The following is a 21,301-nucleotide window of genomic DNA, read 5'->3' on the forward strand; positions in this document are numbered from 1 at the left end:
CGGCTATAGAGCTTCCTGTCTAAGAATATGCGTGACGTTAAGATACCAAAGATCCCATTTATAAATTTATTTATTCTATTTGGGTTGATCAAATACATTTACAAGCTCAACATTAGTATAAGCATTACTTTCCTTGTTTTATAATAAAGATCTTATCTAATGTAAGTTGACAAGCCTTTTTTTTGTCTGTCTTTAAAATATACTTTAATTAAAATCAAGTTTAACTGAGTTTGTGTAGGGTCTTTCTGTAAACAAAGAAATCATCGATCATTCTAATGACATTTATAGGTATAAATCGTTGGTTTTAATGGACTTATTATAATTAATTTATCAATTACTTTATCCTTTAAGGCATATGAGAAATAGAAGACCCTGAGTTTTTCTACTCAACAAATTTTGTATTAAAATAGTAACTAATTCTGCTAGTTTTTTAAAGTAGTTTCATAACTTTTTCAGCTACGCTTCCGAATCGGAACTTCCGATAAGAACCCCTTCCAAACTTTAGCTGTAGTAGGAACCCTGTGGAGTTTTCAGTTGTCATAGAGTTTACTGTCAATCATGTTCATTTTTTAAGTCGACGGAGAAAGCAAATTTCATTTCCCTACTTATCAGCAGCCGGAACGTTTCGTAAAAATTTCTTAACAATTTTTTTATGCTAGGAAAATTTATATTTAGTTTTTTTATTGAATCTGGCCAACTGCGCATGCGCAACCTGAATTAATACCACTCAATAGCATTTTTGAGAGTTCTGCCAAGTCAACAGAACTACCATTAAACATGAAGATTAACATCACGGGTGAATATACGCTAGCGGAGATCGAGGTGGAAGTGGACACCGAGTTGAGCGCCGAGGACCTGCAGCCCGGAGCCACCGTGCTGGCATCTAACGAGGGTGATGGCGGCCTGGAGCAGATAGTCAGCCACGAAGATCTGTCCAGGTTCTTTACCGTGGCGCCGGCGAGTGCCCTCCCCATGCCTACGGATGTTGTGGTGGAGCGCACCCTGGCGGATCCAGCCCTCAAGCAAATCCTGCAGGAGGCTGACGGCAAGAGAGGCTTCGATCCCAAGGCGGAGCAGTTGAAGATTCGCGAATTTCTGGCTGGGGTTACCAACAGCAAGATGACCACTGAGCAATCGGTGTTCCAAGGTAATCGTATCAGATATATATTTAATATTATATCACTCATCTTGCCCTTTAGGATCCCGTTCCAATTCCTCTGCGGCTGCTAGCAGCCGTATAAAGTGTCCCCAGTGTCAGGTCTACTATGATGCTGTTTCCTTCCAGAGCCACACCTGTGAAACCGAAGTCGATCGGAAACCTGCTGTAACAGTCACAGTTGCTCAGCAGGAGAAGCCCCCTGCTGTCCCCACTGTAAGTGCTCCTCCCGCTCCGCCCAGTAAGCCAGGCAGCAAGCGTGTGATCCTGGAGAACCAGGTGCGCCTGCGGCGCTACATGAAGGATGAGATGAAATACGACCTGGCCACCGGCGTTGATAGCTCGCGCGGCAGGAAGTCGGGGAAGGGTCCGAACGAGTGCACCATGTGCGACCGGAAGTTTGTGCATCCCTCTGGATTGGTGCGCCATATGGAGAAGCACGCTTTGGACATGATCCCTTCTCAGGCCAGCTTGCAGCCATATACAGCTCCGGCTGCCGGTTTCCATGTCGTGGTGAAGTGCAACATCTGTGGGCGCATCTTCTATGATCCGCTGGCGGCCTTGGAGCACGGCTCCATTCACTATCCGGAGCATGAAGAGCTGTGTCATATTCCGGAGGACCTGTATTCCTCTGGCAAAAAGGATTTCAAGGAACTTCTGCTGGAGGGTGAGATGCTGCTGGCCGGAGAGCTGACAGTAACGGTGGCCCAGCAAAAGGCTGGCCGTCGGGAGAGGGAGCTGTTCTCCAGCCTGATCCTGGGCAGCGTTTTGCAGTGCGAATTCTGCGAGTATATCTTCGCTGATATAGCCGAACTGCTCGTCCATTCGGCCTCCCATGTGGCGGAGCGGCGTTTCGAGTGCACCGTCTGCAACATGCAGATGAACACGGCGAAGGAGGCCAGCACCCACTTCCAGACGGACTGCATCTTTATGCGGGAGGCCATACGATCCCTGAGTGTCACCCTAAGTCGCCACTTTGTGTGCAATGTGTGCGAACTTAAGTTCGCCAACACAGATCTGCTCCAGGAGCATCGGTAAGGTGTTTGGATAGGCCTTAAATCCTGCAGGATAAGCATATAGTTCTTACGCCCTCCAGATACACCTCGTACCACTACTTCCCCCGGCTCAGCCAGAATGGTAAGAAGCTGCTGCTGCCTTGCGAATTCTGCGAGGTCAACTTCGAGTTCGCTCACGAAATCCTGGCCCACAACGAGGAGAAGCACCTGAACAAGAAGAAGCGCGAAAAGGAAACGCGCAATGCGGGCACTGGTCGCTTGCGTCAGTATCTGTGCGACATCTGTGGCAAGTCGTACACCCAGTCGAGCCATCTGTGGCAGCACCTGCGCTTCCACCAAGGTAAGTATCGTAGTAGATAAGAAGCTACTCCATGTGATTTATATATCTCTTTCTCCCATTAGGTGTCAAGCCGTTTGTCTGCCAGGAAGAGAACTGTGACCGGAAGTTCACCATTCGACCGGATCTGAACGACCACATCCGCAAGTGCCACACGGGCGAGCGTCCGTATCTCTGCCTGGTGTGTGGAAAGCGCTTCCTCACAGGATCCGTCTTCTACCAGCACCGTCTAATCCATCGCGGCGAGCGGCGCTACGAGTGTGAGGAGTGCGGCAAGCGCTTCTACCGGGCGGACGCCCTCAAGAACCACCAGCGCATCCACACCGGCGAAAAGCCTTATAGCTGTCTCTTCTGCACCAAGACCTTTCGCCAGCGTGGCGATCGGGACAAGCACATCCGGGCGCGTCACTCCCACTTGGACGCCAACTCGCGACTGATGATGCAGATGCAAAAGTTCCAGCTGGAGACGGCTGCTGCCCAGCGGGTGCAACATCATACCCCAGAGAAGCAGGCAGCAGCAGCAGCAGCAGCAGCAGCAGCTCTTGGTGGCAGTCCTTCGGATGTAGCCTCTTGCTCGGGATCCGGATCTGCCGAGGCTGGCGACCAGGTGATACAGTATTCTGTTATTCAAGAGCCGCAAGAGGAAATGATGTGCATGCCAATGGGCGAGGTGAACCAGAGTTTCCTGATGTCACACTATGTCCAGGGTGTTCCGATGGAGACCGATGGCTCCGAGCAGCAGATCATTGTCTTTGAGGAGCCGGTTCAGGAAATGGATGTGATGAGCATTTTCGATCCGCAGCAAAGTCAGGATCAAATGCAGGAAAATGCCAGGGTGTTGGTTGTCAAGAACAATCCCACCCAGCCGCTATATTCGGATACCTATATGTAGTAATCCAATTTGAATTAAAATAAAGCGCCTGATGAACTTAGCAAGTGACAAAACCAAAGGGCGTGGCCACTTTTTACCTAACTGAGAAACAGCGTTGCCACTCTTTCGATGGTATATACATTTTCGGTATTTATTTTTCAGGCATATGGTATTTTTTTCCGTCGTCGACCCGGCCACACTGCTGGTTCCTTTCTTTTCGAATTTCTCGTGGAAAACGCCAACATGGGTTTCGCTACTCTCTGGTACTCGCATCCCCGCAAATACGGCCAAGGCTCCCGATGCTGGTAAGATTTGTGTGGCCCGTAGCCTGGCGCACCGTTTGGTGTACGATTTGTTTAAATGCTTGCCCCGTATCCCCGTATTTTGCACGATTTTCCGCATGCCTGTAGAAAGTGAGGTTATTCACGGCCCGCTTTTTTTCACGCATGGCGTCTGCCAATTTGTATTGCTTATTCACTTGATTTATGTCGTTAATTGCACCGATAGATATTCAATGGCTTTTGCCCCCGGTTGAGTACGGAAATACGTGTTTAAACATCTTGAACAGTTTCCTTAATTAAGGGTGGCCAAAGTAACAGCTGCACGAGGCGAGAGAGTGATTTCTACGAGGAAATGGCTCAGCCGAGTGCAGCGACAGCTTTGCTATGTTTAAAGGAAACTGTGCCAAGCTATGGGAATTCCTTTGAAGAACCGAAGTAATTCCTATCCCATTCTATTCCAGCCGTGCCTGCTCTAACCGCCACGGTCTGATCCGCAAGTATGGCCTGAACATCTGCCGTCAGTGCTTCAGGGAGTACGCCAACGACATTGGCTTCAAGAAGGTGAGTCCTCTGGACATTCCATCATTACTGGTAACTAACATTCTCCTAATCCCCTTCCAGCTGGACTAAATGTCCTCTTCGCCTTCGGCACGCGTTCATCGCGTTGCAAAACAACATTCGGCATATTAATATAGGGCAGTCGTCGTCGCAAGTTCGGCCTCTCCGTATAATAATATGCCGGCAGCAGCAGCAGCAACAGCAACAACACACATAATCATTTGGGGATTTAAGCAAGGACAAAGCACACATGGAACCGATGTAATCCAAAGTAATCTCTAAGCAAGTAACCAGTATGGCAACCACCACAGAATTCCAACAGTTACCACCTTCCGCGAAGGATCTTTGTTAAAACACTAGTTTGTTTAAATCTCCGTCTGATTAAACCCATAACAAGAAACGTATTTACATTTTGTGTCATAATTTGAGCCTACATTTTAGCGGTCATTTATTTGTGTCGTTATGTGAGCCTTAATCTCGGTGGGAATCCCAATGTTTGTGTTGACAGATGCCGGAAAGTTGTGCACTTCCTTGTTTTCGGACTGCAGTTGTGATCAGTCCGTCAGTCTGTGTCACCTAATAACACATTAAGCCGCTACCAAAACAAAAACATAACCGGTTTTCGCGCTGGAGACCGGGTCATCCCGAAACTTTTGCTCTTTTAACAATAACATCTTCATTGTTGTGTTTTGCCAGGGTTGTGATTTCATATAGTGGTTTCAGATGATATATGATGTGTTAAACTAAACAGCTACACGCCTTAACTAAAAAAAACCATCAGTAATTTGGTTCTAACTATTAAGTGTACTGAAGATTCTATACAATTTTAAAACAACAAACAAGTTTTAGGACTTCTAGTTTTTTTTATCTTAACTAAACAATTTTGTAGACAAGTTAAATAAACTTTATTCCAAAAAAGGGAGCTTTTATCATTCAGTTTCTATAATGAGGAACATTTACTTACATGAGTAGAAAGTATTACTCATCACAAGTACATTTCAGTATATACAATGTATATTATGCATAAATATTTGAGAAACTAATACTCAGCATGTATATATCAGTAATTTTTATAAATTGTGACTGAAGCTAAGTTTAAACACAATAAATATATCTGGGATTTTGTTTAGTAATTTAAAATTGTAAAAAAAAGTTACTTAACACATATCGCCTAATTACTTGAAGATGCATTGCATAAGTAGAAAACGCTATATTTGAATTAATGATGCAGAAATGCTCCTTTTGTAATAAACCATGTCATCATCCGATCTTTTAACAACACAGATCGTGAGAAATGCAAAAGTTTAATAGCTTTGGTCTTTCAACAAACTACACTTGAAAACTTTAAATGCGATTATCTCGAAAGACTTTTTCTTGAGATATGCCACTTTTCCAGTAAATAAGCCATATGCAACTTTATGGGTACCTTTTAAAATCGTAACATGTAGCTCCATCCTACAACTGAATGAAAAGGCACAACAACACAAACTGCAAGCTTCCCACGCGAATCTGTCAAGAGCGCCTATTCGACTCTATAATTGATGGGGTCCTTTTGGAAAGCCGGAAGCAATCTCCTGGCTGGTGGCCAGCACTTCCTCATTTCTACGACAGTGGGTTAGTGGTATCCACATCAAGACTGCAGCACATTCACCGGTGCAAGCTAACCACCCAGCCAAGAGCCCATTATTCCGAGAGCCAGGCCAACTACAGACCAGAGTGAAAACCAGTTTTGGGGCGCTAAAGAGCGGGTCAGCCCCCGCTTAAGCTCTCTTAGCTGTTTAGTCCGCCGAATGCTGGCTTCGCAGCCGAAATTCGGAATTACGATTTTGCACATTCGCCAATTGGGCTTGGGAGTCTGAAGCGGTCGCTTGATGTCTAAACAACGTAGTCGCGCTTGCCCAACTTAACCCAGTATCACATCACCTGTACTCCACCAGAGATGAGTGATTGTAAGTGAGGTAGTGAGTGACACACACTGCAGTGACTCCAAAGGAAAGGTCAGTGGCTCAGTGACCCCTAAGTGATCCCCGGACGCAATGAGATTGATCTGGCTGCAGCTCCTGGCTGCTGGGGGAGCCCTCTACCTGTCCATCGGTTGTGCAATGGCATCGGCTGCCAAGGCGTCCACAAACCGCGGCGTTGCACAATACCAGCTCCCGCTCCCAGCTCCACAGCCCGACCACGAAGCTTCGGCGGTTTCGGGAGCAGATCAGGCCAGGCGGGAGAAGCAGGGGACGTCCAACCAGCGGAGGGTCGTCCGGCGGCGCAGGCCGACATCCTCCACCACAACAACCTCCTCCACCAGTACCACCACCACCTCAACAACAACAACCACATCAACCACAACGACGACCACAAGTGAGTGCCAAGAAAAATATTGGGGTCTATTGATAGACAAGCTAAATATTTATGGATATATAGCTTTGATCTTAGATCAAGTGGTCTGTAAACACTTGCAAACTGGTCGAAGATGCTGGCACTGACCTAGCTTTTCGGTTTCGGCCATAAAGATTGAATGTGGTATTGCGAAAACAACCATAACAGTGGCAAGAAGTGGTCTGACAGAAGATATGATCTAATACAACGATAGATATTATACCCTCTTTTAAGCAAAGGTCAAAGTTAGGATTATCGAGTAAACCTTTATATTTGGAACCCCTTCTGTGAATATGGAACTCTTCTCAGAAATAAGCATTTTCTAAGAGGGTTTTTAAAAATTTAACTATTTTACAAAATTTATGATGATTGCTTTACCAAAAAACTGGTAAGCCATAAAATCCACTTAGATAGCCCCCAATAGATCCAAGATTATTTGCCACTTAGATGCACACTAACAGATCCAAGACTAATTGCAAAAATGCAGATAAATAGCTTCGCCTTGGACTCGCAATTTCATTATTCTGACCGCAATTGGATATTCAAATCCAAAACCTGATATACCCGTTTGGAGTTCGTTAACGTCCATAGGTGCATAGGTTAGGTGTAAAGCGTCGATAACTGGAGCAACGGAGCTTTCGAATCGGCTTCAGCTGCAGCAGGAGACCTTGGCTAAGTCCGAACCAGAGGTATGGACACAAGGCCGCGAATTATTGGGGCCTAGGCCTTTGATAATTTGCATAGTCATTGCTACTGGGCATTAGAATACCTCTTTTTGGGTGGTCTAATTTAATTTAGAGAGCCTCGAATTTAATATGTGGCAATTAAAGGGTACCATTTCTATAGAGAAGTGTCGGGATAACAATCTGGCCATCACAGTTATCGCGGGTGATTCACTTGCCAAGCTGTCCAGTCTGTTGCAACCAGCCAAGTACCCACATAATTGCGCTGGGAATCGGTCTGTGGAGTGGGTGGGAAAAGTTGGCCAACAGGCTGCGCTCCACCGGCAATTGCTGATCCATTGTTGCCCCGGCTGAATAATGAAACAAAAACCCCGAACCAAATCAAACGCTCTTTATGAGCGGCGGGAACTGCGCTTTACTTGACGTGTAATGTCTGTTATTTGGAGCAGAAACACTAATGGCCACTGAGCACACCGCTAACCCGCTTTCCACATCCCCATCCAATCCCCAGCTCCGCGTCCCAGTTTGGCCAACGGCTTTAACTTCTTCAATCCGAACTTCTGGAGCTTTGGCCAGCAGAGTCTGGTGGCAGTGCGTCCGCCACCCAAGCAGTCCCATCCACCCAAGAAGTTCACTCCCAAGGAGGAAAAGACCAGCCAACGAAAGCCATCCAAAACCACCAGGAAACCTGGAAATCCGAGAACTACTAGTACGGGTAGAACCCGAAGTAGTACCTCCACGACAACAACTACCATAAAACCCACTACGGATGGACCTTTCCGTATTGCCCTGCCTACCCTGAACTTTGCCAGCGATACTAAGAATAGGGAAAATGACAAGGAGAAGGGCAAGCGGGCGGCGGCGGAGCTCCGATTGAAATTCGATTGCCCGCGGGAGAATGAGGTGAGGTTCCAACTCTTCCCCAAGATTTGCAAGGCCGATCGGGACTGCGCCGTGTGGCAGAGGGATGAGCTGTGCTGCGACATCTTCGGGGCCAGCAGCTGTGTCTCCGGGGTACCAAAGCCCCTGGAGGAGACGCCACATGCTCGTAAGTAGACAGAATCTTTAAAGATTCTTTTCCAGTTCTAAATCGCTATATATTTTTCCAGCCATCCTGGGTTTGATACCTCGCAAGTGTCCCAGTAGACCGCTGGCGGAACTCTGGTGGGATGTGCAGGAGTGCACGACGGATATGGATTGCTGGCCACGGGTCTGCTGTCCGGATGGCCGGAGAAGATACTGCCGCACCTCGCAGCCGGAGCTTGAAACAGCTCCAGTGCCAGTAAGGCGCTCCTTTGACTACCGTAAGTATTGTGATAAAATTGGTATGACATAAGAAAGAATATCTCTATTAATCCTATACGATATTATTTTTTAAAGAAACCCATTAGGTAATAAGTACAAAATCTTTGAATATTTAACCTCTAAGCCGAAAAAACCCTGTAAACCTCTTTATTGTGATAAAGCAAAGTGGTTTGGTATAAGAAAATTCCTACTTATATCTCTACCAATCGTATGTGATATTATTTTTAAAGCACTCCTTCGACTATCGTAATTTATATATGATATATTTTAGGTAATAAGTTCCCTTCTAATCAACATAAACCCTGTTTTTTGCAGTTACGGAGTACCTGGAGTGCACCGCACCACCTCCACCCATTTTCGACCTTCATCCCAAGGCGTGCACTTCCACTTTGGACTGTTTTCCAAATGTGTGCTGCCAGGAGGCGGGACTTCGGCACTGCCGGCCGCCCAAGAAGTCCGTGCTCACACTGATGGCCAACTTCCTGAACGTGGACTTTGTGAAGCGACTGGCCCAGAATATCGTTATCAAGTAGGCCGCGAATTTCCCACTATTTTCTACCTTGTGTGTGCTGAGTGCTTCGAGCGCCTTCTATAAAACCTTTCGAAACTACCGTGATATCTCGCCCATATTTGTTTGGCCACGCTGATAACCAAAAAGAAGACAAGCCCACACATCTGTGTATACATACATGCGTTTCATATACCTTTACTGCGCACTTTGTGTACCCCAATCGATTCCCCGTAATCCTCCATTAATGTTCACCTAGCCTAGTATTAGACGTAAGCGCATTCATAGGCTAACAAAGTAAATGCGAACTATAAACTCTGAATGAGGGTTTTTCACTTGGAGGTCTCGGGGTGTGGTGCCATCTAAAGTCAAGGCTGTGGAGTCTCTCGTAACTTTACCCTATAGGTCATATGTGGGTTCTTGTTCTTGACTTACTTCGTTGACATTATGTTCATATTTAAGGTTCTTGCACTTTCATTTGAATTGCCCGACCACTTTACAACTTTATGAATACGTTTACTTGGGGACTTTAAAGCTATAAAGATTTCAGACGATGTTTAGCACGCAAAACCGACTGAAAAATAAAACTGCCTACAATCATTTATTTTTATGAATCATTTTTAGAAGGCTTAAAAATAACTAGATCTTGTATGAACATGAAACATTATTAGTCATTAATATATGATATATGTAACAAATATTATCAAAAAGTTTCTCTAAAAAGGCAAATATTTTTTATAAATGATATAAGTAAAACAAAATATACGACTCTAACGATACGTAGTAGTAGGTCGCTCTCTTCTTCTGACTACGACTGTATCGTATCTACAAGTCATAAGTTCAAACCGCTGTGCTTTGAAATTCAATTCCCATTCTCAGTCACTTGGACCACAGAAAATAGAAGAAAAGCGTCTCAGATTACCATATTGCTCAACTGAATTTAATTTAACCATTGCACATGTGGAAAACACTTGACCATCCGATTTCCACGACGCATATCGCAGAGCACGTAATTCAAATAAAAGAGAATCTAACCTAGAAAGACCCAGACCAACTTATTACGCAACTTGAAAAGACGCAGCTTAGGTTTCAATTACTTTAATTGGACATTGTGTATGGGGGAAAATGAGAAAAACATTGTTTTTTTTTGTATGCGAAAATTGAAAGAAATCAGTTCGGAGATAAGCGATGGCCGTTCTCTCCAGATCTTCTTGGGGAAGTTTACTTGGAGCAGCCGCAGGCGGATTTCTTGTTGTCGCCGCACTTGCAGTCAGTTCCGCAGTTGCAGGAACCCTTGGTCGTCTGGGAGGAGCATTTGCATCCTGGAAAAAGGAGAAACAAAGAATTAATCTACTGAAGAATAGCCAGGATAAATTTATTTTAAGCTCTTCCACCTATAACTTCGGGTTATAGATTTAATTTAAACTATCATAATCTTTAATACGTTAATTCAGTTTATTTTTTAACATCATAAAAAAAAGCAAACTCTTTTTCTGGAAGGTCCTGAATCTTTACTCCACCTTAGACTTGAAACTTACCGCTTCCGCATGGGCAAGGCATCTTGAATTGGTTGCGTTTTCTTCAACTTTTTCACTTCACAAAAGGTAGAGATGGGCTAATTAGGCCTTTGAGTGCACTGAGATGATTCACTTGATTTTGCTGCTGACCACAACTGATGCACATTGGCCAGATGCTCTCGGTTTTATACACTTCGGAAACGCGGCTTTACACACGGGTCTTTCAATACAATTCTTTTGCACACGCCGGCCGGCTTCGAATGTGTAGAGACGTGTGCAGAAGCTTTCTTCTCGGGGTCTGGAAGGTTCGATTCTCCGCTTTGGGTTCGGGCACTACGGTAAGCTTTTTCTACTGGGGGATGCGCAGGCGTGGTAATACTTTTGCGTGGGGGCTGTGGGCGGGCGGGTCTCTTATCGGAACCAGAGGATAGGATAGGACGGCCTGCAGCAGAGAGCTAGTCACATCGGGCACCAGATCCTGTCCTGCAACGAATCCCAGTGCAACGAAATGCAAGTAAATACTGCGACGCAATAGGGAAATCCCCAAATCCTGCGGGAAAAGCCCCATTCACGGGGATTCAGTGGATTCGGTGGCCAAGTTTTTCCGAACTTTCGCGTGTGTGGGTGGCAAGTGCAGTGCAGATAAAATCGATAAATCCAAGCCAAAATAAAGCGAGGAAAATCCAACAGCAAAGAGCGTGAGGTGTTCGAGGTGGAAAAACAGAAAGAGTGTGAAAAACAGTGCGAGAAAACAAAACGGCGGAAAATCGGAAGGCGGGTCCTACCAAGGGGGCGTGGTGCCGAAGGTGTAAAGGTCCACCAGGACAATCAAGCGGAAGTGAGCAGTTACGACCAGTGTGTGTGCGTGTGTGGGCGGATGGGCAGGAAATCCCTTCGGTACGGGACACTCTTCTCCACTCTGTAGGGCCTTCAAAGCAGGCCTATTTATACCCCTCGGCTCATCCGTGTGCAATCATAATCGCAGTGATAATGATGAGGAGAGGCTGATGCCGATGCCGATCTGCTAGTCGACCAAAAAATCAATACCCTTCCTTGGCACATGGTTAAAATTAGCGGCACACTCACACGCATTGTTTCCCCTTTTTAAATACCCTTGCAGAGGGGGTACTACCTTTCTGGTCAGAAGTTTGTTAAAAACAATTTAGAATTCCAATCAGATCGGATAGTTATATGATAGAAACATAAAGAAGTTTGTAATATTTAATTAATTTTGACAATTTTTTAAGCATATCTGTTCCTTTTTGGCTAATACATTTGTTTTTAACATTTCGCGCAGGTTTATAAGCGGATAACAAAATAGGATAACTTTTTTCTAAGCTATCGATTGCTTAAATGTTTCATGATGTTAATTTTTTTTATTCATTTATTTTTTATGCATTAATTAAAAAACATTACTTCCTTAAGCTGCCATCCTATATTTAGTTGTTATAAGAATACCAGTGGACTATATCATATCAGGTGCAATATGGCCATAGAAAGGGTATTTATAGATCGACATTTATAAGTTAATTTCTTTTCTTGTTTCGGGACCCTAAAGCAGTGCCACCCACATCCACCCCCATCCACACCCACTCGCTACCCACAACCGACCCGTAAAGGTTGTGCGTGCGTGGGCGTTGTGGCCAAGCTGATTTGCTCTTAATCGTTGCAGATAAACGAAAGCATGGCGCCCAAGTAGAACATTCCACCAGCGCCCGACAGCAAGCCAACAAGCTCCAGCTCCTGTTTCTCTCTCAATCTATTTCCACTTCGAATCCGATAGACCCGACCGCGCATCCGGGATGACGGAGCAGAAGAACCAGGTGACGCGCGCTGCTCCAGAGCAGAGCAACGACTACCGGGTGGTGGTCTTCGGAGCCGGCGGCGTGGGCAAGAGTTCGCTGGTGCTGCGCTTCATTAAGGGCACCTTCCGCGAGAGCTACATCCCGACCATTGAGGACACCTACAGACAGGTGAGTGTCCAGCCAGGTGCCTTTCTCGGCGAGATCCTCCTAATCCATCGTCATGCCACAGGTCATCAGCTGCAACAAGAACATCTGCACGCTGCAAATCACGGACACCACGGGATCCCACCAGTTCCCGGCCATGCAGAGGCTGTCGATTTCGAAGGGACACGCCTTTATCCTGGTCTACTCGGTGTGCTCCAAGCAAAGTTTGGAGGAGCTGCGACCCATCTGGGCGCTCATCAAGGAGCTGAAGGTATGTCCAGATCAGAAATATATTTCTAACCCACATCTATGCTAACACTTTGTATTTTCGCAGGGAGCCGACATCCCGAACATCCCCGTCATGTTGGTGGGCAACAAGTGTGATGAGACCGCCGAGTTGCGTGAGGTTAGAAACATTAGTCCATATTATCTGTCCGAAAATTTTAGGATGATGTAACAAAAATTGTTTTTACTAGGATTCCAATATCTAGTATTTGAAATTAACAAAATAACACTCATCCAAAAATATCTTATCTATTATATTTCGATGCTCTTATAAAGTAAATATCTTATTCTGATACCAGTTTTTAATTGGCTTTTTGTATGTTTAATAATTCATCCAAATTTAATAGATTAACTATACTATTTTAAAAACTAGAACTGACTTAAACAGTTTAAGTTAAACTCCGATTATAAAGGTCTCCCAAGAAGAGGGATGATGAAACTTGGGATGGGTGCCTGAAATCATTTTTACTAGCAATCTGTCAAGCTTGATTTACTAATATTTCAAATTACGATAGATATTATCCTTCAAATATCTTTTTATAAAAATCTGATCAGGATGATTTTTGTTTTAAAATGGCTTTTGTTAAATTGAACAGATCTCAAATATTTAAACTTGAACTATAGATCAACTCTGGTATAACTAGAAGAAACCCTTCCTGACGTAGTCTCCTCTTCTGCAGGTCTCCCAAGCAGAGGGTCAGGCGCAGGCCACTACCTGGAGCATATCCTTCATGGAGACGTCGGCAAAGACGAACCACAACGTGACCGAACTGTTCCAGGAGCTGCTCAACATGGAGAAGACGCGCACCGTCTCCCTGCAACTGGACACCAAGAAGCAGAAGAAACAGAAGAAGGAGAAGAAGTCCAAGGACACGAACGGCTCGATTCCGGAGAACGGCGATGCGGGGGCCAGTGCCAGCGGCGGGGCCAAGGAGAAGTGTCGCGTTATGTAAGCATCGGATGGCGAGATGGCAAAGGCATGTGACCCGGGTCAGATTGCGCCGAGCTGAAGTGAACGGAGACGGTGACAGACAAATACTCGCCTTGGGGCAGCAGCGTGGGGTGGGTGGCGGTTGGGGTCGCCTAGGTGGCAGGTCAACCTCCCATCCACCCACACGGGCCACGCACCACACACACCCCACAAACCCACACATCCACTTACCCACATATAGAGTTACATCCATACGAGACACTTGTATTTAGGAACTGATGTAAGTCACACCACGATTGCAATTACGATTACGAGTATATTTTGCATAGGCTCTATTCGAGCAGATCAGATCTTTCTAGTCGCACAGAGTACACGATACCAGATACGATACTACGATACTACGATACTAAACACACCACGAAAGCTAACCCTAAGTTTACACATAATCGCATCTGAAACGTAACGGCATACATATCAAATGTTTACATACTTGCATGATCCACCACCCATTCATAACCAGGTATCAAACGAAGCTATACACTATATCTCTAACGAAAGCCAAAGTACCTACTTAAAGACATAGAATCTGTATCTACTACGATATGATGATAACAATATTTACATGGATCCATCAACGGAAGACTTCTCCATGGTCGCCACAGAGACCATCGCGGGGCATCGGCGTCTGGATCTGGGCACGCGGACCGGTGCCTCCCCTGACTATCATTGCTGTTTAACTATTTACCACCTAACCAGAATAATACAGATTTTTCGACGAGCCCCGATTCGCCACATAAGCTAATGTATAAAATACTCATGGCCAACAACACACACAGTTCGGATCCGGATTCCGCATTCCGTATTCCGGAAAACATGATGGCATTGTGTTTTTGTATTATATTAAATGTGTATGTACAATTTTACACTTATTTGCTGAAGTTTATTGACGAGACGAGAGCAAGAGCATTTTAATATGTAGCAGCAAATCGAAAACCAAAAAGAACCGATAAGATCAGATCAGAGAGTTAGCCTAAGTCAGAATCAGAATCAGACGTTCAAGTACAACTGCATTCACTACTATACCATTCATCAAGTGAGCCGAGGAACACGTACATCGAAGGATATTTGAAGAGCATTTGGTGCATTTTTGCAGTAGAGTAGATGGGATATAAGTTGCCTGTTTTTAAAACACCTATGTATCGTACTTACGTATAACTTAACATAAACCGTTCCCAATTGTGGTATTCGTTATTTTAATAGTTGGTTGGCTTGTGCGTAGGCGTAGGCGTAGGAGTTGAACAAATTGTTTCGCATAGTTTGCTGTTGTTTGATATTAAGAGGATTAGTTTTTTAAATTTTACCAATCAGACTAAGTAAAGGATATGCTTTAACCGCTGCTAACCAATTAGCCAAACGAGTGGCAAGTAATTACATTAATTATGATGTTGCTCATCAAAAACTGGTATCTTTGGCTGCTGGTCCGCCGTCCAGCAGTGCCGGACAAATAAGTAGAACAGAACCGAACAGCCAACACAAATCAAGAAGTGGAAGTTCCCCAGTTACACACTAGATCTAAAATAAATTGTTGAATTCGAGTAGAGAAATTATTAATCAAGATTATGATAGCGGACCAATTTGCGTATAAGATTTGTGAAATCAATTTAGATAAATTCTCTCGGTTTGCCATAGCCATGGATACGATTACGATATGCCAGCCTTAGTTGAGAGTTCTAGGTAGCCTGCCTGTGCTTTGCGTTCTGCTTCGTGTTTTCCTAGTTTTAGGTACGTTTAATTATAGACAGCAAACTGGGTTTTGGCTACATTCAGCATGTGCCGTGTAATGGATTGCATTTTCCATACAGTACATTTCACTAATGCGTAAACTTACTTAGTTGCATAAAGAGTATAATAACGATGAATTGTAATTAAAGCATAATACATTTTAGGTGCATGATTTAAAATACAACGAATAAATATATTTACACCGAAATTCTTTTCTAATTTTTTCTTACAAATATATACACACACATTATATAGATCTATATACATAGATATATAAAATATATTAGTTGTATACATATTGAATTAGATTTTACAAGATTCGAAAACCGAATATTTAATTATCGCTTACATTCAATTAATATGCAACTCACAAAGAGCGCCCACTGCTAATAATATAAAAATAAAAAATAATCGCCTGAGCGCCAAGTTGTAAATATAAAGGATCAACAAGTTACATAGACATTATATCCGATTTTTTGAAGGGCCGGCAGCGTAATAATAACAAGCAAAATATAAACAGTTTGGTGGCCTACTTAAAAGATCTTATTGTTGAAGATTTATCTTAATAACACTAATCGTGCAAATGAGAATAAGAACATGCAAAATAATTTAAATAAAAATTTAACTATGACAAATCAACCAAAAACTTTGAATTATTTGCTGAGCACTAACGGACTCTAATTGACTGGGTAAAAATCACGGACGTAACACTAAAAATACGAATTAATCAAAAAGCCGACCGCTACACATTATCGATGATATCATCATCTTCGGGATCGTCGACCAGCGTGAATCCTTCCTCCTCAGGAACGCTGCTCCTGCTTTTGCTGCTGGAGTCGCTCACATCTAGACTGTCTTTTTTCTCCGGTGTGGTAGGAGCTTCCAGCGCTTCTATTAGCTCCTGGACCCCCGAAACGGCGGGTAGTGGCTGCGTTTGCTGTGATTGCTGAGCAACAGTTGTCACACTCATTACATTTAACAGCATCTTAAGGTTCTCGCCCGATAAGCAGTCTCCAACGGCCTCCCGCGCTCCAATAGACTGCTGTGTCAGTTGTGGGGCGACTGGGGCTGGATTGTTGTGGACAAGGGAGGCCCAAGCTCTGGGGCTTATAATGTATTTAAAAGTTAGCTTTATAATGTATCCCACCAAGGCCACCAAAAGGATGGGAGCCAAAAGATTATAAGGGAAGGACAATCCATCTGAGGGTAAATAATGTTATTCATGTTGCAATGGGGCGTTTCTTACCCAAAGAACAAAAACTTACATGATAGTTTCGTCATTGTTGCCGACACCTTTTCCAGCAATATTTCTAACTGCTTAATAAACAGCTCATTCATATACACAAAAAGCACATGATCAGGCATACAAATTGAAAGGCTGATCTTGGAGGATTTTCTAAAATATATCGGTTAAAAGAGGTTTTTTGTTTTGCCTATTATAAGCTTACCTCAGCATTTCTATTTGCTTATCCTGTGGCGAAGCTGTCATTACATAGCCTTTCAGGCGAGCAAACCAGGACATTTCCGCATAGCTCTTTGGTTCCTGATGATGTTTCATGACCTCCATCATAGCTTCAACATCTAATTTCTAGATAATAACCACACAATGAGGACGATTTCACTTCGCTTTTTTGAGATACCTACTCTGTTGCACTCCAAGTAAGTGTGAATATATCCGCATAGGAAAATGCCTCCCAGAACAATTGAAATTAGCCGGAAACGGAAACGTTTGTGCACAATGCAGCCTAGTATGATGGCTACTGTAGCAAATAGGATGAATTGAACCTGCAAAACAACTAATTAGCTCGATGTCGAGTTTCCCTAGATGGAGCATCAGGTACCTCGGTCGTTTTTGTCAGCGCTACGAAGTCCTTGAGAATATCCACCAACAAGGCGAACACACCTTGCTGGGCATAGGAGCATCCGGATCTGCCCTCAAACAACGGAGCCTCCTCGGCGGCCTCCAATATCTTTGTCAGCAATATGTCCATATCCCGGGGATCCTGCACCTTCTCCAGTTCCTCCAGCTGCGTCGGCAGCAGTGAGAAAAGCAACGATCGCTTATGGAGCTTTGAACCAGCATCGTACTATTTACACAAAAGTTACATCCATGACGTCATGTCTCCAAATTTGGTCTAGACAGCGATCTTACCTGCAAACGCTTGCGTTGAAACAGCAGATTGACGAACTTCTTGAAGTACGTGAGGGCCAGGGCATCTTCTACAGCTGCCGGGGATCTCTCCGGAATCGCCGGACAAAAGCAGGACCCATCCGGCTGATTGAAATCCTGGACCAAGTCCGCCCAGGCGGCATGCGGATCCACCCAATGCTCCTCGCCGCCGCTCTGGCAGCACACGCTCTGGATCACTAGCAGGAAGCAAGTGACCGCTGCCTCCGTTCTCATTGTCCTGTAAACTCTTGCGGGTGCTTTTAGGTAAACAACACTTGCTAAATATAATTGAGCTGGGAATGGCGCAATTTCGCAAAGGTGTAAGCTGGCAGTGTGGCCAAAAACAAGTGGCCTCCCAATGCCGTAACCGCGACAGTGCGAACATAATGCATGCCTTCCAGTCAAATCTGGCTAGAAACAATTAAACCTAAAATAATGGTGATTATTAATTATTAGAAATTAATTTTTTATACCATAATACTCCATGACTGCATCTTAAGCTTGTACGGCTTTCAAACTATATGCCATTTGCAGCAACTCACTAATATTTTTAAAATTTGTTTAAGCCAAATATAAATTATTCTTGACTACATGTTTTCTAGGTCGGCAAAGTCATACTATAGTTAAATATTAAACCTAACTTAAATAAATTATAGCCTTTTTAGAGCTAAGCTGTTTGCATGTGCGTCAAATTAGCGTCGGCCTGTTAGCAACGAAAACGGGAACGGTGGAATATGGAACATGGGGCCCTTTTTATTTTTAAATTTTCTCGCTATTTGGGGACCAAATCGAAAAATTTAAAATGCTAGATTGTTAAGAAAGAAAAGATCTATCGAGCTAGGTAGGTTTGGGACACATACGAGGCCTATTAGTATTTCAAAAATGCATTTGAAAAATCGTGTCCCCACAATTTTGTTAACTGCTCCCCTCACAGAGGTTGTGCCAATATGCACGATAAACTAAGCTATAAGGGGTTAATTCAAGCTCCTTGTCTGAAAGTTTCATCAAAATCAAACCCACAGTTTTCGAGAAAAAAGCCTAACAGTACCGCAACCTCGGATTTTCCCCATACAAAAAAGAGGGGCAAAAATGAAATTACCTACTGCTCCACTTCTAGAGGTTGTGCCAACATGCACGGTATATGGGTAGATAGGGGATAATCTAGGGACTGTTCTGTGAAAGTTTTATCAAAATCAAACCCACAGATTTTGAGAAAATTGCTTAACAGTTGGGGGTGTTAAAAAGGTTATTAAAAGGCCGTTTAATCCAGAAACGGAACCATTGGATACTAAGACATAAACCACAATGTAAACAGCTTAGCCATGACAATCATTCGACGCTAACTTTCTATAACTTTATACAGCTCTCACAGAGGTTGTGCCAACTTGCACGGTATCGCATTCGAAGGGGCATCATTATAGCTAATTTCTGAATAAATTACAGGCAATTCAAACCCACAGTTTTCGAGAAATTCAAGTCTTTTCAATTATGGCTTTTGCCACGCGGTCACACTGTCAAGGCCTGCGATAAATCGTATGACCCGTGACATCAACCATCAAAATATATATGCAAACTTTAATTAATTCATACAGCTCTCACAGAGGTTGTGCCAACTTGCACGGTATCGCATTCGAAGGGGCATCATTATAGCTAATTTGTGAATAAATTTCAGGCAATTCAAACCCACAGTTTTCGAGAAATTCAAGTCTTTTCAATTATGGCTTTTGCCACGCGGTCACACTGCCAAGGCCTGCAATAAATCGTATGACCCGTGACATCAACCATCAAAATATATATGCAAACTTTAATTAATTCATACAGCTCTCACAGACGTTGTGCCAACTTGCACGGTATCGCATTCGAAGGGGCATCATTAAAGCTAATTTCTAAATAAATTTCAGGCAATTCAAACCCACAGTTTTCGAGAAATTCAAGTCTTTTCAATTATGGCTTTTGCCACGCGGTCACACTGCCAAGGCCTGCGATAAATCGTATGACCCGTGACATCAACCATCAAAATATATATGCAAACTTTAATTAATTCATACAGCTCTCACAGAGGTTGTGCCAACTTGCACGGTATCGCATTCGAAGGGGCATCATTATAGCTAATTTCTGAATAAATTACAGGCAATTCAAACCCACAGTTTTCGAGAAATTCAAGTCTTTTCAATTATGGCTTTTGCCACGCGGTCACACTGCCAAGGCCTGCGATAAATCGTATGACCCGTGACATCAACCATCAAAATATATATGCAAACTTTAATTAATTCATACAGCACTCACAGAGGTTGTGCCAACTTGCACGGTATCGCATTCGAAGGGGCATCATTATAGCTAATTTCTGAATAAATTTCAGGCAATTCAAACCCACAGTTTTCGAGAAATTCAAGTCTTTTCAATTATGGCTTTTGCCACGCGGTCACACTACCAAGGCCTGCAATAAATCGTATGACCCGTGACATCAACCATCAAAATATATATGCAAACTTTAATTAATTCATACAGCTCTCACAGAGGTTGTGCCAACTTGCACGGTATCGCATTCGAAGGGGCATCATTAAAGCTAATTTCTAAATAAATTTCAGGCAATTCAAACCCACAGTTTTCGAGAAATTCAAGTCTTTTCAATTATGGCTTTTGCCACGCGGTCACACTGTCAAGGCCTGCATATATATTTTGATGGTTGATGTCACGGGTCATACGATTTATCGCAGGCCTTGGCAGTGTGACCGCGTGGCAAAAGCCATAATTGAAAAGACTTGAATTTCTCGAAAACTGTGGGTTTGAATTGCCTGAAATTTATTTAGAAATTAGCTTTAATGATGCCCCTTCGAATGCGATACCGTGCAAGTTGGCACAACCTCTGTGAGAGCTGTATGAATTAATTAAAGTTTGCATATATATTTTGATGGTTGATGTCACGGGTCATACGATTTATCGCAGGCCTTGGCAGTGTGACCGCGTGGCAAAAGCCATAATTGAAAAGACTTGAATTTCTCGAAAACTGTGGGTTTGAATTGCCTGAAATTTATTTAGAAATTAGCTTTAATGATGCCCCTTCGAATGCGATACCGTGCAAGTTGGCACAACCTCTGTGAGAGCTGTATGAATTAATTAAAGTTTGCATATATATTTTGATGGTTGATGTCACGGGTCATACGATTTATCGCAGGCCTTGACAGTGTGACCGCGTGGCAAAAGCCATAATTGAAAAGACTTGAATTTCTCGAAAACTGTGGGTTTGAATTGCCTGTAATTTATTCAGAAATTAGCTATAATGATGCCCCTTCGAATGCGATACCGTGCAAGTTGGCACAACCTCTGTGAGAGCTGTATAAAGTTATAGAAAGTTAGCGTCGAATGATTGTCATGGCTAAGCTGTTTACATTGTGGTTTATGTCTTAGTATCCAATGGTTCCGTTTCTGGATTAAACGGCCTTTTAATAACCTTTTTAACACCCCCAACTGTTAAGCAATTTTCTCAAAATCTGTGGGTTTGATTTTGATAAAACTTTCACAGAACAGTCCCTAGATTATCCCCTATCTACCCATATACCGTGCATGTTGGCACAA

The 21,301-nt window shown here is 43.6% G+C and overlaps 6 protein-coding genes across 6 annotated transcripts; 4 read left to right on the plus strand and 2 right to left on the minus strand.

The window, feature by feature from the left end:
• The first annotated feature begins 169 nt into the window (after positions 1-169).
• topi (matotopetli) lies at positions 170-3,459 on the plus strand. The gene is made up of 4 exons (XM_017075495.4): positions 170-1,147; positions 1,200-2,190; positions 2,253-2,512; positions 2,575-3,459. Exons 1-4 carry the CDS (start codon positions 778-780, stop codon positions 3,399-3,401), a joined length of 2,448 nt encoding a protein of 815 aa, XP_016930984.4. The 5' UTR covers positions 170-777; the 3' UTR covers positions 3,402-3,459.
• A 68-nt stretch (positions 3,460-3,527) lies between these two features.
• RpS29 (ribosomal protein S29) lies at positions 3,528-4,623 on the plus strand. The gene is made up of 3 exons (XM_036818670.2): positions 3,528-3,685; positions 4,123-4,222; positions 4,283-4,623. Exons 1-3 carry the CDS (start codon positions 3,624-3,626, stop codon positions 4,289-4,291), a joined length of 171 nt encoding a protein of 56 aa, XP_036674565.1. The 5' UTR covers positions 3,528-3,623; the 3' UTR covers positions 4,292-4,623.
• A 201-nt stretch (positions 4,624-4,824) lies between these two features.
• LOC108016211 (uncharacterized) lies at positions 4,825-9,413 on the plus strand. Its single transcript, XM_036818669.3, has 4 exons — positions 4,825-6,577; positions 7,790-8,326; positions 8,388-8,582; positions 8,899-9,413. Exons 1-4 carry the CDS (start codon positions 6,256-6,258, stop codon positions 9,114-9,116), a joined length of 1,272 nt encoding a protein of 423 aa, XP_036674564.3. The 5' UTR covers positions 4,825-6,255; the 3' UTR covers positions 9,117-9,413.
• Positions 9,414-10,173: 760 nt separating this feature from the next.
• On the minus strand, positions 10,174-10,823 carry MtnA (Metallothionein A). Its single transcript, XM_017075448.4, has 2 exons — positions 10,630-10,823; positions 10,174-10,413 (listed from the first exon to the last, which is right to left on the minus strand). The coding sequence occupies exons 1-2, from the start codon at positions 10,649-10,651 to the stop codon at positions 10,313-10,315; spliced, it is 123 nt and encodes a 40-aa protein (XP_016930937.3). The 5' UTR covers positions 10,652-10,823; the 3' UTR covers positions 10,174-10,312.
• A 164-nt stretch (positions 10,824-10,987) lies between these two features.
• LOC108016201 (GTP-binding protein Di-Ras2) lies at positions 10,988-14,035 on the plus strand. Its single transcript, XM_036818342.3, has 5 exons — positions 10,988-11,122; positions 12,281-12,581; positions 12,643-12,828; positions 12,892-12,963; positions 13,523-14,035. The coding sequence occupies exons 2-5, from the start codon at positions 12,411-12,413 to the stop codon at positions 13,793-13,795; spliced, it is 702 nt and encodes a 233-aa protein (XP_036674237.2). The 5' UTR covers positions 10,988-11,122; positions 12,281-12,410; the 3' UTR covers positions 13,796-14,035.
• A 1,545-nt stretch (positions 14,036-15,580) lies between these two features.
• Positions 15,581-18,067, minus strand: LOC108010588 (uncharacterized). The gene is made up of 6 exons (XM_036818341.3): positions 17,708-18,067; positions 17,397-17,642; positions 17,200-17,340; positions 17,004-17,143; positions 16,821-16,951; positions 15,581-16,755 (listed from the first exon to the last, which is right to left on the minus strand). The coding sequence occupies exons 1-6, from the start codon at positions 17,957-17,959 to the stop codon at positions 16,298-16,300; spliced, it is 1,368 nt and encodes a 455-aa protein (XP_036674236.2). The 5' UTR covers positions 17,960-18,067; the 3' UTR covers positions 15,581-16,297.
• Positions 18,068-21,301: the final 3,234 nt, after the last annotated feature.

Source organism: Drosophila suzukii, chromosome 3 (genome assembly GCF_043229965.1).
Source record: "Drosophila suzukii chromosome 3, CBGP_Dsuzu_IsoJpt1.0, whole genome shotgun sequence".
NCBI classification, from domain to species: Eukaryota; Metazoa; Arthropoda; class Insecta; order Diptera; family Drosophilidae; genus Drosophila; species Drosophila suzukii.